General features: G+C 40.0%; 1 protein-coding gene across 1 annotated transcript; it reads left to right on the top strand.

The window, feature by feature from the left end:
• The first annotated feature begins 1,359 nt into the window (after positions 1-1,359).
• Positions 1,360-17,062, top strand: nol10 (nucleolar protein 10). The gene is made up of 21 exons (XM_086050449.1): positions 1,360-1,537; positions 1,721-1,766; positions 1,863-1,961; positions 2,654-2,731; positions 2,828-2,865; positions 4,205-4,341; positions 4,422-4,487; positions 4,586-4,646; positions 5,718-5,803; positions 5,935-6,013; positions 7,362-7,511; positions 7,697-7,763; positions 9,124-9,176; positions 9,989-10,115; positions 12,239-12,318; positions 12,765-12,863; positions 13,658-13,750; positions 13,825-13,995; positions 14,127-14,449; positions 14,584-14,686; positions 15,778-17,062. The coding sequence occupies exons 1-21, from the start codon at positions 1,472-1,474 to the stop codon at positions 15,937-15,939; spliced, it is 2,184 nt and encodes a 727-aa protein (XP_085906575.1). The 5' UTR covers positions 1,360-1,471; the 3' UTR covers positions 15,940-17,062.
• The last annotated feature ends 1,413 nt before the right edge of the window (positions 17,063-18,475 follow it).

The following is an 18,475-nucleotide window of genomic DNA, read 5'->3' as shown; positions in this document are numbered from 1 at the left end:
AGCGGAAATCTCAACCATGCTCCCCACCAGACGACGGCATGCCGTGGTGACATATCTATTTTTTTTTTTTATTCGGAAGATAATGTACTGTAGCTCCGAGCGTACACGGCTGGCTTTTGTTTACATAGCTCCGCGGGAGAAATGTCACATGCGCCAGTCAGCCAATCATTATTGCATTTCTTCAGACGTGTCAAATTATCACGTGGGTTACGCAGCCCATCAGGTGCCTGTATTGTGAATACAGGCATGATAGCATCTTTATAATTGCTGGGAGGGGAGATTCGGGGTTAATATCTGGTTAATTATCCTGTCATGTGAACCAGGCTTTAGACTGAGATGAGACAAAAGCAAGCTGATTTCAACAGGACAAGAAATAGAGTGTGTGAAGTGTGCTGTAATTCTTGATCCTTCGGGTGTTTTAACAAAAGTATGTCACAGATGCGCACCAAAAAAATCAAATTTAATTTTTCCATGGGTTATCTAGTGGTGTGACCTATGACAGAACTATCATCTTATTCGAAATATATAATTCAACTCCATTTTTCCACATTGGGAAAATCATTGAAAGTAAGAAAATCCACATAAAAGTGCGACTGGTGTGTGACAATAAATGTCAGTTTATTACTATGCATTTGACTTGTGAACATACAATATATCAGCACCATAGTTTGCAAGCTAAAACCAAACTGAATTCAGAGCATATTCTTTTCATAAGAAATACCAAAAATCCATGTGTTTTCTAAATTTTTACCATACTTTTCCTCCATAGGAAATCTTCCTAAATTCTTAATTACAGTCATATTGGCAGGCAACACAGTCACGTGGATCATAATTGCGGTTTATATCAGTGCAAAATGGGTTAATGTATGTAATTCAATTATATGGAACCTGGCTGGACATGATGAATACTGTCGCGATTGTTAACTTAGAATTGTTAAAAGAAACGGTAGTACGGACGAGTACTCAAATTATGGCACAATGTTGTGAAAGTTACCTTATATGTACTACTAATACTAATATGTTTTTATTATTATTATTATTATTATTATTATTATTGTTATTATTTAATATTTACAGATGGGTCAAAGAATAGACGTGATGGTTGTAGAGAAAACTTGTTAGTGAATACAATATTTCATTGAATCTGAAGAATACTGGATTAGTTGTTGAGTTTTGTGGGTCATATCGTGTTGGAGGCAATGAGGTGTCTTACTTTGGCCTGTCGCCAATCTCCTGTATAGTAGGTAGCGGTATGCAGGAAGGAGATATAATGCGCCCAAAATTAAAAAAAAAAAAAAAAAAAAAGAATTGCAGCGGCCTAGGTTTATGCTGTTCTAGTTTCTTGACGGACACATTTTTCAGTGGTACGTTTACTTCCTGTTTAGCACCGAGGCAACGTGGGTTCCGTGCACCTCGCCGGTGAATTACTTGTAATGTTTATGTCTACCCGCGGCTTTTTTAAAGTTAAAAAATGCAGATATCAAGTGTGAATGATGTCAAGATTTATAACTTAAGCCATGGAAAGTCTCTTCCAGAGGTAAGAAGCACAACTTGATCCTTAGTTTAATTACATTTTATATGGATCAACTAAATTATTGACTTTTGCTAGCTAAGCAGCTATCCATCCTTGTAACAAGTTGCTTATGAATAAAAACAATATTTGAATGAGCAACGTGACGATGTATTTAGAAGGTAAAACACATTTGTTTTGAACGTCTAGTGGCTGTCAGACCGTAAGAAGAGGCAACTGCAAAAGAAAGATGTTGGTAAGTTACAATCATGTAATCCAAGTATAGTATACATTTTGCATATCCTAATGACATTTCCGTATGTCACAATTTATTTTGGGGGGGATTTTTAAGACATCCAGCGCAGGATTGAGCTTATCCAAGACTTTGAGATGCCCACAGTGTGCACGTCCATAAAGGTATCCAGAGATGGGCAGTTCATCTTGGCAGCAGGTAATGGTCGAAAGTAGAGGTGTAACAAAACCCCTTTTGAATTGGAATATCGTTTGTCAGTTAACTGAACTGAATTGAATTGTTGCATTTTAGTGTAGGAGTATCCTTCAATCGTATTGCACCTCATGTATCAAGATATGTATGGAATCGTCTATTTAAAAGGTCATTTTGTACTTGGCAAAACAGTGTTCAAAGAATAATGGGTACAATGCGCAGGGATAAATAGACATTTGGGTAGGATGTTAGATTTGAGTAGCTGAGTTTTGGTAGTTGAATAGATACTAAGTTTTGAAATCAATGTATAGTAATTTTTCTTAATTGTGATATCAATATGAATAAAAATAATTGTGGATATATTTTTTTTAAATAATTTCCCAGCCATAATGCACACCCATAGTTGATTTTGAGAAACTATAATGAAAAATCTATTTCTAAATATATCTGTATTAGGACTGAGCGATTATGTGGCAAAATCTACAAGATTATTTCGATTGATATTGAAATAACAATTATTTATTGATTTCAAAACTTAGTATCATTCACTTCAAACTGAATTACATACCGCACCATTCGGTACATTTATTGTTTTTATTGTTGTGATTATCATGTTTTTATGATCGTGAGAAGCCAAAATTGAAATGCCGATTAAATTTCAATTAATTGCCCAGCCCTAATCTGCATGATCATTATAGGGACATACAAGCCAAGGATTCGATGTTATGACACATACCAGCTTTCGTTGAAGTTTGAACGCTGCTTAGATTCTGATGGTAAGTACATGGACATGGACATAGCACAGCTTCATCTTGTTAATTCCCATTTCATGAACAGCTGCCTTTTCTTTTGTTTTCTTTCCCTCCCTTTAGTTGTGGCCTTTGACATACTGTCTGATGACTACTCAAAGGTAATTTGGGAATATTTGATTTGATATTTTTAATATCATTTTCATTCACATATTTTCTAAACAAATTCTGCCTATTTACTGAAGGTGCTCAAATAAATAGTGGCGGTTTGATTGATGGGCCACTGAGCATTATCATCTGATTCCCATGGAGAAAGTAGCCTTCAAACCTGAGACGCATTCATTTATGTTTCAGCATGCATTTCTGCATGCCCACAACTAGGGTTGGGCACCGGGAACTGAGTGGAATCGGGGACTTAGCACTTCGGTTCTCCCGCAATCGTTCAGGTTTTAAAATGTCAGTGCCACATTTCGATTCCTAATCAGTCTCGCGGAGGAATCCGCCCAAAACAAACAAAGTACCAATAGTGTGTGCGCGGCGCAGAGCAAACGACAGACACGAGTGAAGTACAACCAATAGGAAATGTGTGTGCGCTGCACTGGTGAGCAGCAAGCGCCGACAACACACAGGACAACAACAAAGACTACAGGATAATGCTTGCGGGGTGTGCTAAATAGGGATGTTCGACTCAGGTCAAAACTGTGGCTGCACTTAAAAAAAGAACAAGCTGCTCAGTTCAACATGTAAAAAATTAATCTCGAGCAAAGGAGGTTGCACATCTAATATGTTTAAACCCTTCTGTTTAATCTACCTCTGCGGGGTAGAATTGTTAGTGTTCGGTGTTTGACTCTCTGCGTCGACCTACCGGTGTTCTGAAATTCCCACCGCGCCCAAAAAATTGGATGGATTCTTCAGACATGAACTATGAGAGAGTTCCACGCTGTTACAAACAGACAGAAATGTGTCACTTGATTGAAATGCAGGGCAGCCAGTCATATACCTGTTGCATGCCTCACGGTGCATACTGTATACTTGGGTTCATGCAGTTGTGCAAAGTACACCAAGATGTAATTACCGGTAAAAAGAATTGTATGTATATTTTGAACAAATAATAAAATAAAGTGGCTAGATAACTTCGACTTGATCATTTTATAAATAGCTTGCGATCTGAAGAATTGTGGCCACCCCAGCTTTAATGGAATGGTACAATACTTGCTGGAAAAAAAAAAGAATGTTCTTTAGAAGCTTCTTGGTGCCCATTATCAAATTTTCACCCCCACCCCAGATGGTGGTCACGGAACTTAAAAACGGAAGCTATATTTACCACGGCCCACGTTCTATTTGATTGGTTGATATTATTTTATTTCCGTTTATCAGTTTCAATTGATTTCAGTGAAGTGTTTTTTTTTTTCCCCCCATAAACTAAGGGGTACCAAGAATGCTGTCCACATATGTAATTCTTGTTTATTTTGGACTGATATATTCTCCTTTTGTCCTCAGCTTGTGTTTCTGCACATTGATCGTTATGTGGAGTTTCATTCCCAGCATGGTCACTACTACAAAACACGAATTCCAAAGTTTGGTCGGGATTTTTCTTACCATTACCCCTCATGTGACCTTTATTTCGTGGGATGTAGGTGAGAAAATATTTCATATCTGTGAGATTTCGAGACAGTCAGACAAATTTCAATGCATCATTTTCATTTTTTTCGTCCAGTTCAGACATCTACAGGCTGAATCTTGAACAAGGCCGCTTCCTAAACTCACTTCAGACAGATGCTGTGTGAGTGTAACCAAAGTATTTTCAAGGAAAAATGCTCCACTAAATCTTTTCATTAAGTGACAATGCTTTTTCTTCTCTGTTGTTGCCTCCTCCACCAGGGAGCACAACGTATGTGATATCAACCCTGTCCATCATTTGTTTGCCAGTGGAACCTCTGAGGTATGTGCCATCGTCTGCTGCAAGATGAAGTCTTAAATTGCAGATTCATTTAATGCAGGAAGATTCTCTCCAGAAGGCTAATTCTTACCCAAGTTTTATTAAAAATCATTGTAATTATTTTTTATGTCATATTCAAATGTATTAAACTGGTAAATTTTGGCGTGAAAATTACTACTAAAAATCATGAACTCTATCTCAGTTAGTTAGTTTCACTAGTTTAATTATTTTTTTTATACTGCAAGATATCCCTCAAGTGGAAATTCACCTCACAGTCCAACGTATACCACACATAAAACTAGATCATGCACACAAGGAGAGATTCAGAGTGAAAAAGATGCATAAAAGAGTGCTGCGCCACCTGTGCCGGGGACATTGCCTTGAGACTAGTGTCTCTACCACAATTTTTTTTTTTTTTTTTTTTTTTGTAATGTGTTTGTCCGTCGTGGGCCTCGAACACGTGTACTACAACTTTAAAGCCCAAATCCTTACAGGCTGAGCTACTGCTGCACAACGTCTGCTCAATTGAACCATTGAAATAAATAGATTTATATGCACCTGTAAAACGAATGCCTTGTTTTCTTGGTTACATGTGCACATAAGCAGTTTCAGCTTGTAAGTATGTGATTTTTGCACAAAACTACATTTTTACAAATCATACCTTGACTGAAACTGATTACTTCAATTAGAGATTAATTTAAATTATGTAAATGTTATATCAGACATGGACAATTAAGAGACTTTTTTTCCCATTGTTTTATGGACAGCAATTTTGAGAAATCATTATTATGGTAAATATTTGTACTAAATCAAATTTTAGACCATGGATAGAAGATAATTGAAATGAAATCGTGGGACTGCAAGCGGCCTTGCAGTGGAGCTTTCCTGACTGCCGGAGGCTGCACTGCTTGCAGAGTCCGCGTGGTGGACGCTGTGGGCACACGCGCCGTATTATCGATACCATGACATATTAGTATTGGATTCGGATACGACGTGTATTGATACTTTTGACAGCACTATTCTAACAAACAAAATGCTGCGTTTCACTGGCCTGAATCCCTGTTCGGTTGTTAGGGGAAGGTGGAATGCTGGGACCCTCGTGTCCGGAAGCGAGTGGGCCTTCTGGACTGTGCACTGAGCAGCCTCACAGAAGGAATGGAGTACGTAGCCATCTGTTCCTCAGAAATGCAGTTTTTACATTATTTAGAGATCACCGACTTATTTTAAGTCGTTCATCTAATTAGATGTTACCATTCTGCTACTTTGATCCTTTCATTGCGTTGTTTTGCAGAGTTCAGAGTTTGCCCTCAGTAAGTGCACTGAAGTTTAACGGTTCGCTCGCCATGGCAGTAGGCACCAGCACTGGACAGGTAAGCGAGAACATCCCTCAATGGCTGATGTTAAGAGGGTCAAAGGGTTAAAAGTCAACCCAAAAGTTTTCTTTACAAAAATATGTTCTGCGCAGTCCCACTGCTCTAAACACGGCATTTTGATTGATATTGTGTTTGTGGAATATGAGTTAAGTAGTAAAATCCATCTGTTTTTGTACATCTCAGGGAGCGGCCATTTTGTCACTTGCTGTCGACTCAAAATGACATCACAGTTGTTCTGGGCTCAGGTAACAACCAATCATGGCTCAGCTTCAGAAAACAGGTGAGCCGTGATTGGTCGTTACCTGAGCCCTGAGTAACTGTTGTGTCATTTTCAATCAAGAGCAAGTGACAAAATGGCCGCTGAGATGGCTAAAAGCGGGTGGATTTTGCTGCTTAACTCATATTCCACAAATGCGATATTAATCAGAATGCCATGTTTAGACTAGTGGAGGCGCATAGAACATATTATCGTAAAGAACATTTTTGGGTTGGCTTCCGCTTTAGAGGCACGCAAGAGGCCTTCCAGTCAAATAAATGGGAAGAAGGAAATTCTGTTGTTAAACAACTGTATCTTCATCCCTCTTGCGCACCTCACACACACTCTAGGGCAGGCGTCTGCAACCTTTTTCATTCAAAGAGCCATTTCGACCCGTTTTCCACAGAAACGAAAACTCTGGGAGCCAGATTGTGTTGCCTATGAAATCAATGCAGTCTATCCATGTTTAACAATCGCAGAGTGAATGAAATTCAAATGAATTAAAAGGCTTATCTTAAATTACCCATGTAGCAAACAAAAATGCCGTGATCTGTCATACTGGCTTTCGGGGCGTGTAGACTTGACCTGAATTTAAAAATACAATGGAAAAAAAAAAGAACACTATTTCACGGAACAATGAAAATAAATACTTGCAAAATAACTGCCTGAATATTTATTTTACCTGGTACATGGGACTTCTGCTCCTGGACATTTGCGCACATGCAAATTAGGGCTGGCAAGTCACTTTGCATTTTGGACTTCAGATGACATCAATGTCGGAGCTATGCGACCTGGCACGGTTCAAACTGCGGTCGCATGGCAAAAAATCTGATCGGTGTCTGATCTACCACATATGAAAGTGGCCAAAAACTTTGACTTAATAAGAAGACATGATACACGTTTTTGAGACAAATAACATGCACTTTAATCGGACACTTCTAATTTATTTTCCCCAAGCCACGCAGAGCCGCAACGTAAAGATGAAAAAGCCACATGCGGCTCCGGAGCCGCGGGTTGCCGACCCTTGGGCTAGGGTGTTTCGATGGAATTGAAAGTTGCATTTCAATAATTCTCTCCTTCGTACCAAAGGTGCTGCTGTATGACCTGCGCTCCAGCCAGCCGCTGCTGGTGAAAGACCACTTCTATAACCTGCCCATCAAGTCTCTCACCTTCCATGATCAGATGGACCTGGTTGTATCAGCAGACCCTAAAATAATAAAAATCTGGAACAAAGACAGTGTAAGACTAACAAACATGAGGAGTATATACAGTAGCTGTTCATATAGGTCAGTTGGATTGCTAATAATAGGAGTGATACTGCAAGTTTGTATACTGTATCATGTCACTCATGTTAGCTAGTGCAACAAAGATGTACAAGAACCAAAAAGGACTGCATGTAATGGTTTTTCTTCTGCTCACCACAGGGCAAAGTGTTCTCCTCCATCCAGCCTGAGAGCAACATTAATGATGTTTGCATGTACCCACACTCAGGTGAGACTACTCCTCCAAAGATAATGCATAATTCGCAACTGCAGGGAAAGGCAAGTGTCACAGTACCAAAACACAGAGGTCCAACTGAGTTAAAAACAAAAACAACAACAAATGGATTTTGGGATCGATACCAGGTACCGATATCGCATATCGGTATCTGGCGATATCCAATATTATTTCAAGGTAGCGGTACTCCAGCTGCTCTCCTGTGGCCGTTTTACAACAAGGATTAAGGCATATATTGCATACATGCATTGCGACACACAATGCATTCTGTGAAACGACTGGCTTTAACCGTCATTATCATAGCTATAAAGATTAGACATGACGCCATGCCTACGAAAAATGTGCATGTTATGACTTTCAACACACATGCGTTGCCTTTGAGCAGGGGTCTCAAACTCTGGTCCTCGAGGGCCACCTTGCGTGTTTTTGAAGTTTCCAACCTACAACACACTTGATTCAAATGATCAGCTCATCGGCAGGTCCTGCAGGGGCCTGATAACGGTCTGATCATTTGAATCACGTGTGTTGCAGGAGGAAACCGCTGAGCTAGGCTGCTTCTGTGCCTCATATAACAGCAGTAGACGGCCCCGTGCTTTTGTAACAAGTTGCTGATCATTGACATGATAGACCGTCTCATCGTAGCATTAGCATCAAGCTTCCAAACAGCTCAGCCCCTCAATCGCCGCAAATAGTTTTCTTGTACTGGGATCGCTTTCTGGGCCTGTACCGGATATTGTGGTTTGGTCCGTCTGACATTTCTTTTTCATTGAAGTTATTTCCAGCTCAGGAGAGTGCTATGACATGACGTCAGATTTCTTCTTCGTCTAAGTAATGTTCATTGGACCCCTCAACAGGTGTCAGCGTTTGTATCTATAAATACAAAAAAAAAAAAAAAAAAAAAATATATATATATATATATATATATATATATATATATATATATATACAATAAAAACAAGTTCTCTTCAACAACTGAGGATAAAATCAGTATCCTCTGAAATTGCACTTTCACTTGAATGCATGGAGTGTAGAGTGACGTGAACTTGAAAAATTGTGAATTACTGTAGCATTGTCGTCCACCACTAGGTGGTGCCATAGATGGTGTTTTAACCAAACATTTTGTTAGGGTGAAAACCACAGTCATTAAAAAGGGCTGTCTGTCCTCTTTTGTGATTTTGAAAAGCATGCCCCGAAAGAGTTTCACATGTTTTCACTGTCCTCTCTCAGATAATTCGCAGCATCAAACCTTATGAATATGAACAAACACCGCATTCTGCAAACCTGCAACTACATTGATAACATAAATGTTTTGCTGCTTCTATTATCATCCTGCCTCCATGTGTGTGTTTTATAGGTATGCTGTTCACTGCCAATGAGGATCCAAAGATGAACACATTCTACATCCCAGTGGGTGAATTTTTGATTTTGTGTTTTCAACACCTCACTGGCAGTAATCACAAACCGACACACTGACTGACAATGACATCACATCTCATAACTTAACGGATACCCTCACATGTGTTATTGACACAATAAAGGATGTGACCTGACTAGCTTATTAGCATGCACAAACTTGCTCAAAGACTATGACTTATGTGACTGTGGCGTGAGCGCTCACGAAAGAAGACTCCACAGAATGAGCAGGAGATTTAAAAGGGTGGATTTTTGTGGACTCTGTGTGATTGAACTTTGTGTCCCAGGATTGTATAACACACATCCCTCCATTCCAACTCAGTGAAATGTCATGACTCATGACACGTTTGTCTGTTTAGCCAAATATTGAACACGGGTTTATGAGATGATGCAGTGAAAGCCAACATGATGTCTCACACTGGCTTGAGATATTGGACTTAGATACAGTATGTTCAATTTATACAGTACATCGCTGGCATCGGGCCAAAACCTTATGTCACATTTTGGTGAATTATATATATTTTCAAAAATCTATACTATTGGTCAATTAACACTTGGGTGTTATTTTTACACATTATTGACCAATATAAAATGGCTGAAAATGCCTGGCTCTCTTTCATGATGCAATACTAATGGTTGAACAAACTTGCCATTTTTGGTGTCTCCTGAAAAGTGACCATTTTGGAGGTACAAGGTTTTGGCCCGACCCTGTACAGGATAACTGGTGTAGAAAATGACATGACATTTATTTGTGTAGTTAGATCATTTGCCAATTTGACCTGAGACGAGTGTTTATATGAATTCAGGCTCTGGGCCCAGCACCTCGTTGGTGCTCCTTCCTTGACAACCTGACAGAAGAGCTGGAGGAGAGCCCAGAGAGCACTGTGTATGACGACTACAAGTTTGTCACCCGCAAGGACCTGGAGAATTTGGGTAAGGTTCTGGCATTCCTTTCTAGTCACTATCCTGGGGGAAAATAGGCAATGAACAAATATTTTTATCTTTTACTGAAGGATACACATTATGCACAGTTGAAAACATTTCCCGAGTGTCTTAATAAAAGGTCTCTGACATCAATCTGTCAAAATACACAAACAATGAAATAATTACTGTATACTTTAATAGCCACTTGCCACATTTTGGTTTAAATCACTTGTTTTGGGGAGGGTGGGCTAGTTTTGTTTAATCCAAATACTGAGTACCGCTTTTGATATGGCGATATGGCAAAGCAATGACATGCAACTTTTCTGATATATGTGTATATATATATATATATATATATATATATATATATATATATATATATATATATCGCGTCTGTTTGTGGTATTATTGGACTCCAGAGCAAGAGATGTTCACCCACCTTCATTCTGACTGCAAATGGATGGCACTTGGACAAAGCCACAACTGTTTCATTTAACTACAGTATATTTCCCCCTGCGATCGTCCATAAAGATTTTATAGCATTTTTAGCCCTGAACACAAATACTGTAATGTATCCCCAAACCCACAAAACTCAGCTGATCATTTGCTGTTAGGGATAATCAACTCAAACATTTTTTTTTAAGAATATGTTCTATGCAGGCCCACGAGTTCAAACACGGCATTCTGATTAATATTCAGTTTGTGGAATATGAGTTGAGCAGCGAAATCCACCCCTTTTTAGCCATCTCAGGGGGTGGCCAATTTGTCACTTCTGTCAAATGAAAATGACATCACAATTGATCAGGGCTCAGCTTCAGAAATCTGTGATTGGTCGTATTGGAACACGGGTTCTCTAGTGGTACGTGAAAGAATCAATGCCTACGTACACTTCTGTTGTATTGAACTTTTTAGTACAATAAATGTAAAAAAATAATTTTCGTTTTTCTCTATATTTACAGTCAAGCCCCAAATTATTCATACACCAAGGGGCTTGTACACTGTTTATATGTTTTACAGACTTAGAGTGACTTATAATGATATCAAATATACTTTTTAGGAATAAAACCTTTGTATGTTATTTGTTGGCTAAGATTTTCTTTTAGGTGATACATGATGTCAAAGGTTTGAAAACCACTGGCCTGGGTGATAGCAGTCTAGCTGCCCAATTGTGTTGTGAGTGTTATGTAATTGCTATTTCACAATCCAGCAAAATTCTGAAGGTCTCTCTAAAGATCCATTTTCAGAAATAGGCACAGAACAAAATATGTACTCTTGTTGTTTTGTTTCACATTCAATGAGTGGACAGTAGTAGAAAAGTACATTCAATGCCATGTCCCTTTTCTAATGCATGGCTAATTTTGTGAGATCCTTACTGAAAAAATGTTGAGGTTTATAATGCTTGTGGGACAGGGTAGAACCTCACTATTTGACCTCACCCTAACTCTGGATGACTCACAGGTGGCTGAGCAGAGCTTGTGAGGCCTTCTCGTGGGGGAGGGAGTCAGAAGGGCTGGGGGGTGTACCCCCATGGAAGGGTTGAATGAACACTGGAATGCAGGCTCAGCACTAAAGAGATCAAATGACAAGAAGCACAGAAGTGGTTGGCTGCTGTCGAATAACGGTGGGCAGCAGTGGTGTTGATTTACAGAAGCTGTGGAACGTGGCCTGTTACATAACCTTAAGTAAAGAACGCTTGCATACCTCTACTCTGAGGCAACAAATGCATGCTATACTGTAAGATTGAGTCATCTCAGAGTGGGAGGACTCCTTGACTCAATCGGTGGAAAAGTGCTACAGTATTGCACACTGTGCCTTGTAATTAGCTGCATGTGCATGGCTGGGAGGGGCTGGCTCAGCAGAATAACTCATTACAGTATTCATTTCAAGTGCCTCAAGCAAATTTGAAGATACATGCTTTTGTCACTGCTCAGCCACAACATTAGTGATTGAATTTCATTATCCATGCAGGATTCCAAGAGCACTTACTACACGGAAAGGCAATTTGTTCAACGACTACAACTCTTTTCCATAATATTATTATACTTGATGAAAGCCTTGACCCATAATTCCATATATAATTCTTTCACAAATAGCTTTTTAACTATATGAATGCTTACTTTGTCGTTGTGTAGGTTTGTCTCATCTGGTGGGGTCGTCCCTCCTGAGGGCATACATGCATGGCTATTTCATGGACATCAGGCTGTATCATAAGGTATGTTGGTGCGCTACAGGCGCATCTCATTCACAGGCTTCGCTGGTAAGTGTTGATTTTGAAAAATAACACCGGTCAACAAATATTTACTAATTTAATTTGATAGTTTATCTGAAATGTCTATGCTATAAATTGCAACGCATGGTAAAATCCATGTCCAAGCTTTTATAGGCCAAGAAAAAAAGAAAATACATTTTTAAACCAGTATCAAAAGTGATTTTAGGGATGCATAAAGCCATCTGATTAAAATTTAATGTTGAACCAGAATGCTCTTATTGATCTAACAAACTCCCCCCAAATTGTAGCCTTTGAGATGTGAAAATTGCATCCTATTTCATCGTGATGTCGACTTGAATTCGATTAATTGTTCAGCCCTAAAAATGATTTTCAATTCAAAATGTGTTCCATACAAATGATTGATGATGATTTTACAATTTGATTCTCAGGTCAAAAGCATGGCAAATCCTTTTGCATATGAGGAGTATCGCAAGGATAAGATCCGGCAAAAGATTGAGGAGACGAGGACTCAGAGAGTGCAGGTTAAGGTGAGAAATTCCGACACCATTACAAGACTCTTCCAGTTAGTGTTTACTGTATAGCTGCACCACATTTTTGAGCAGAGGTTGCCAAATTTGTGTTTGAAAAAAAATAAACGTTCACAGCTTAAAAAATATGAACTACGAGATGAAAAGCACCTTTGTTGATTCATCACCACACGCTAAAAGTGCAATTAAGTACTTGACACTTTTAAGTTTACCAAAGTCACCAAACAAAAGGCTTTGAGCATTTCTCTGTGAAAAACATAAAGACGCACCCCTCAATTAACCTAGAACCTGTTAAATTTGTATTGAGAATTCAATTAATAGGGAGCTTGTAGTGCTTGTTTGGTTGATATTTACCGGTAATCAAATTTCTTGAAGGAAAAAAAGAAACAATGTGGCGTTCATAAAAAGGGGTGTGCAATAATAATTGAAGATATTTGTGGTTTTTTTTTTTTTTTTTTTTTTTTTTTTTATTTTTTTTTTTTTTTTCTCCTCTCTATTGACCCAGACTGATTAAACTTTGATGGGAACTGTAACTATAAAAGACTACCACCAGCCAACACTGCAATCTCTTCCAGAAAGGAAAAGGAGTGCATCTCTATTTCATGTTCAACAAAGACTACAACTTAATATGTATGCCCTCAAGCACCAATAACTGTGTAGCTAGAACCGACTGTCAGTAACCACATGACAAAGTATTTTGCCATAGCAAACAGTGTTCTGTCAAAATAATTGGCTGATTTAGTGGTGGTGCCATTTGTGTCTGTATTGTCTGTTAAATGTTCTACCTGAGGCAGACATTGCCCAAAGTCAACAAGGAGCTGGCTCTGAAGCTGATGGAGGAGGGAGACGATGAAGTGGAGCTGAATTCCAGGAAAAAGAAGGGCAAGGTAGGCAGACTTGAATAACAACGTTTGCCGGTGTCAACGAATTTGTCCGTCTTATTTTGCTGTTGAAATGGCAGGCCCTACCCACCATTTTAGGCGACGACCGTTTCAAGGTGATGTTTGAAAACCCAGCCTATCAAGTGGACGAGCAGAGCGAGGAGTTTCGCCTGCTCAACCCCATCGTCTCCAAAGTCAGCCAGAAGAGGAAGAAGAAGCTGCGACTACTTGCTCGAGATGCTGCTTCTCAGGTAAGGCTGCGCTTCGCTACAAGTTTGTCAGGAAGCAAAACATTTCACATGAATAGCGCAGTTTGAAATGCAAATAACCTTCGCTCTCAAGAATATTGTCATATTGAATGTTGTTTCTGCCGCCTTTATAGGAGGGCCAGGAAAATGAGGAGAAGGAGGAGGAGGAGGGTCGAGCCAGCTCTGAGGAGGAAAGCTCAGATGATGACAAGAGCTGGGTGGAGGAGGTTAGGGAGCAGCGTAGATTGCTCTACCAGGAGGACCGAGACCGCCGGCATAAGCAGAGGAAGGACGCTGACCGCAACACAGTCCTGCTGGAGAGCAAAAGCACTGAAGGGCAGAAAAACGCCATCACGGCTGAGAACAAGACGACCAGTCAGCCTCAGTTCTATCAGATTAAAAATGGGGAGGAGTTCCGCGGTTTTAATGACATCTCCCGCAAGCAAAGACTTCAAAAGTATGTCCTATTCTCATAAGGATTCGAGTCATGATATCGTTCATCAATATGAAATACTTCCAACACGCATTTACTGTCCACTTTTTCAGCACTGTGCTCAATGAAAATGTTGTTTGTTCATGTGTGTGCCTCAGGGCATCCCTGGAGGAACGACTGAAGTTAGAGGAGCACTCTGGAACCAGCAACATGGCTGACACCACAGTGGGCAGCAAGCAGCTTACTTTTACACTCAAAAAGGTAGCGCCCTCATGTCTCACTCCCAAAATATATGTAGTCACGCATTAAAAAAAGACCTCATAAAATTCTGTAAATCACTTTGCAATGACATGCCATGACGGTGTTAAATGAATTTAAAGGGGAGAGGCAACACAAACATATTTTTTTCAAGATTGTGTTCTATGCAAGCCCACTAGTTGTAACAAGGCATTCTGATAAGTAATGCGTTTGTGGAATAAGAGTTAATCCACCCGTTTTTAGCCATCTCTGGGGGTGGCCATTTTGTCACTTCTGTCGACTGAAAACGACATCACAACTGCTCGGGGCTCGGGGTAACGACCAATCACGGCTGATCTGTTGAGATGGCCGTCCCATGAGATGGCTAAAAAGGGGTGAATTTTGCTGCTTAATTCATATTCCACAATCGCGATATTAATCAGAATGCCATGTTTCAACTAGCGGGCCTGCTGGGAACATATTCTTGAAAAAAATGATTTCCCCTTTAAAGGCCGAGATACACCAATCCGACGTCGATAAGCGTCGAGGGTGTATGACTGCGCCGTCTGATTGATGTAGCGAACACCGTCGTAATCTGCCTCTAGCCAGTAGCTTTCCGGTTGACTTTTTCTAACCATGAGGAGTAGTGACTACCGCCGCCGATGTTTTGGATAGACATTACATCTCACGCATGCGCAGAAGGTACTTTAATGGTCAGCGTCGCCATCTGTTGTTGCGGTGTATTTTTTCCCAGCGCGACGTGCCGAGTCGGCCTGACGCCACAGAGGGTAAGCGTCAGTCACAGTTGACCAACGTCGGATTGGTCTATCTAAGCCTTAAATCTTTCCAAGGGGTGATATTATTAGAATGGCAACATCAATATCTTGGTGGCTAAGAAAAGCCAAAGAGCCAGACCCAGAAGACTATCTGGCTCAAACTCTAAACCAATTTTTGCCTACGTCTGCCAAGCACTTGTATTAAAAAACAAACCAACAAACAAGCGAAAAAAAATGCCACAGAGATAGAATAACAACATCCTCGTGTGTGTGTGCGTGCGTGCGTGTGGGGGTTTGTGTGGGTGTGTGTGCGCGTGTGTGTGTGTGTGTGTGTTGCAGTCTGAGCAGCAACGGAAGCAGCAGCAGGCGGAACGGGACCACCACGAGGAGAGGAAGAAGCTCAGGCGCTCGGCCGGACACCTGAGCAGCGCTCGCGGGAGGGGCTGGGCTGGAGGCAGAGGTAGAGGTAGAGGAAGGGGACGAGGAAGAGGATGGCATTGAGGAGGGAAGACCCATCTGCAGCTGCCTCAAGTCAAAGTTACACCAATTTGGAAGATGTCCTAAATAGCTGAACATTGTTGTTTTTAAAAACCCTTGTGTCAAGTGGTCAAGGCTAAAGCTGAGAACAGATGGGTATCACCCCCATTTGCGAGTACATTTTTATTGTAGTTTTATTTTATCTTGGAAAACTTTTTTTGGTGGTCTATCACCATCTGCTCAAGATTTATTTGGGTTTAAAAAAAAATTCCCTTTCCCCCAATTATTCAATGCAATTATAATGAGCATCAATTACCGGTTTACGTCAATCATGTTATATAATTTTTGTACCGGTTCAAGTTAAATTGAGACTGATTATTTAGTTAGTGTCCCGATGTTCGCAAATCTTGTAAATAAAAACAGATTTTCCAATTAAAATCTGTTTTCGTACAGTATAGCCGCACATTCAAAAAGAGACATTTGTGTGTTTGCTTTGAAGAAGTACACATCACTGTTCTTTGATGCAATGTCCTTGTAGTCATTTTTACTCAATGTTTGATCAAACGTGTTGTATTGTTTTCACTTCCACAACTAATTGCAGGCTCCTGAAACAACTCAAAATATGCTTGCTCAAGGGGGTCATCAAGGTGACCCAACTAGAGGTGGTCTTGGCCAACAAGAGGTGGTATTCTTTGTAGCAGTTAAGCACCTACTTACGTCAGCAGTAAAGAAAGGGAGGAGAGAAATATGAGTGTTTTTTGTCCCCCTGCCAACAACAGCGGCTCTTGGAAATAGGACTGCTTGTGTTTCCGCCCCCTTCCTGTCCCCAATAGGATGGATGGCGTGAACCCCCTTCTTGACCAACATTGAATTTCAAATGTGGGGAGGGGGGGTTTGCTCCCCCAGGCTTATCAGGCTCATGTCATCTTACCATCGTGCTTTAAGTACGATGGCTACCATTTCAATGAGGAATTCACCAAAGCACCATGTTATTTGTAAATAGAATATTATGGATGTTTGTTGTAAAAGCACCAATTCTAATTTCATTGCAAGGTATAAAATATTTAACTTGAGAAATGTGCCTCGTACAAAAAGTGAAAACAGAGTTCTCCCACTTAATGAATCAATAAAGAAAAATATTGGGAAACGTGGCTCCTTTTCTGTTCACAATGCTTCACCATGACAACAGACTGTTTGCAAGAAGTGGGTCAAGCAGCACTGACACAAAGAATACGGGAATAAACGAGGTTTCCATCGGAATTTGAAAGTGCAGTGTGATACATTCAACCAAGTTACCTAATGAGCTATGTGGAAACAATGTTTTATGCTGTGATAGGGTTGTCTGATTCAGTGTTTCCCAACCTTAATTGAGCCTAGGCACCCATTTTACAAAAAAAAAAAAAGCCATGCTATCAAACAAAAATCACAAGTATCAATACTGGCATAATGATGCTCTAAAAATACTTTGTGTGAAATCAGGGCCTGTTTAATTGTAAAGTCGCAGGAAGCCAATCTTTGGTGGAAATTACTTAAAGCGGAAGTCAACCCAAACATATTTTTTTCAAGAATATGCTCCCAGCGGGCCCACTATTTGAAACACGGCATTCTGATAAATATTGCATTTGTGGAATAAGTGTTAATGCACTCGTTTTTAGCCATCTCCGGGGGCGGCCATTTTGTCTTCTGTCGACTGAAAATTGAACTGAAAAGTTGACAGAAGACAAAATGGCCACCCCCAGAGATGGCTAAAAACGAGTGCATTTTGCTGCGTAACTTAAAAATATGTTTCGGTTGATTTCCGCTTTAACCAAACATTTTTTTCCAGAATATGTTCTGTACTGGTCGAAACGCGGCATTCTGATTGATACTGCGTTTGTGGAATATGAGAAATCCACCGGTTTTTAGCTAGATCAAAGGGTGGCCATTTTGTGATGGACCAATCATGGCTCAGCTTCAGAAAACAGGTGAGCCGTGATTGATCGTTATCTGAGCCCTGAGCAACTTGATGTCATCTTCAGTCGACAGAAGTGATAAAATAGCCACTCCCTGAGATGGCTAAAAGTGGGTGCATTTTGCTGTTTAATTTATATTCCACAAATGCATTATTAATCAGAATACTGTATTTCAACTAGTGGGCCTGCATAGAACATATTCTGGAAAAAAATATGTTTGGGTTGACTTCCACTTTAAGAGTGGATACACAGGTTTATTGTACCTTTCGCTGTCTTCACTGGCAGATGAATAAAGAACATTTGTTGTTAAATAATTTTAGGACAAATTCAGTGAAATTGGATAATTTCACGATGCCCTTGATAATGTTTCAAAATATACTAGGGCAGACGTGGGCAAACTACGACCCGGTGATAGTGTCTGAACGGCCCTCACAGTGACAATGAAGTTAAAGTAAAAGTAAAATCTGTGGTGCTTTTATTTTGAAAGTTGTTTTTTTATTTCATGTGCGTATTGCTATATTTTGTGACTTTTTCGACCCCTCTAGCAATTATTTTCCAAAAACATGCACGGTAAGTTGATTGGACAATCTAAATTGCCCCGAGGTGTG

This window comes from Filicampus tigris, chromosome 13 (genome assembly GCF_054856515.1).
Source record: "Filicampus tigris isolate MCC_2025a chromosome 13, RoL_Ftig_1.0, whole genome shotgun sequence".
Lineage (NCBI taxonomy): Eukaryota > Metazoa > Chordata > Actinopteri > Syngnathiformes > Syngnathidae > Filicampus > Filicampus tigris.
Note: the sequence above shows the minus strand (reverse complement) of the source record. Positions and strands in the feature narration are given on the sequence as shown.

Coding starts and splice junctions, on each gene's coding strand:
- nol10 (XM_086050449.1), top strand. CDS start 1,472: ATGCAGATATCAAGTGTGAATGATGTCAAGATTTATAACTTAAGCCAT. Junction 7,512..7,696: donor AAATCTGGAACAAAGACAGT/GTAAGACTAACA, acceptor TGCTCACCACAG/GGCAAAGTGTTCTCCTCCAT. Junction 13,996..14,126: donor CTCGAGATGCTGCTTCTCAG/GTAAGGCTGCGC, acceptor CCGCCTTTATAG/GAGGGCCAGGAAAATGAGGA.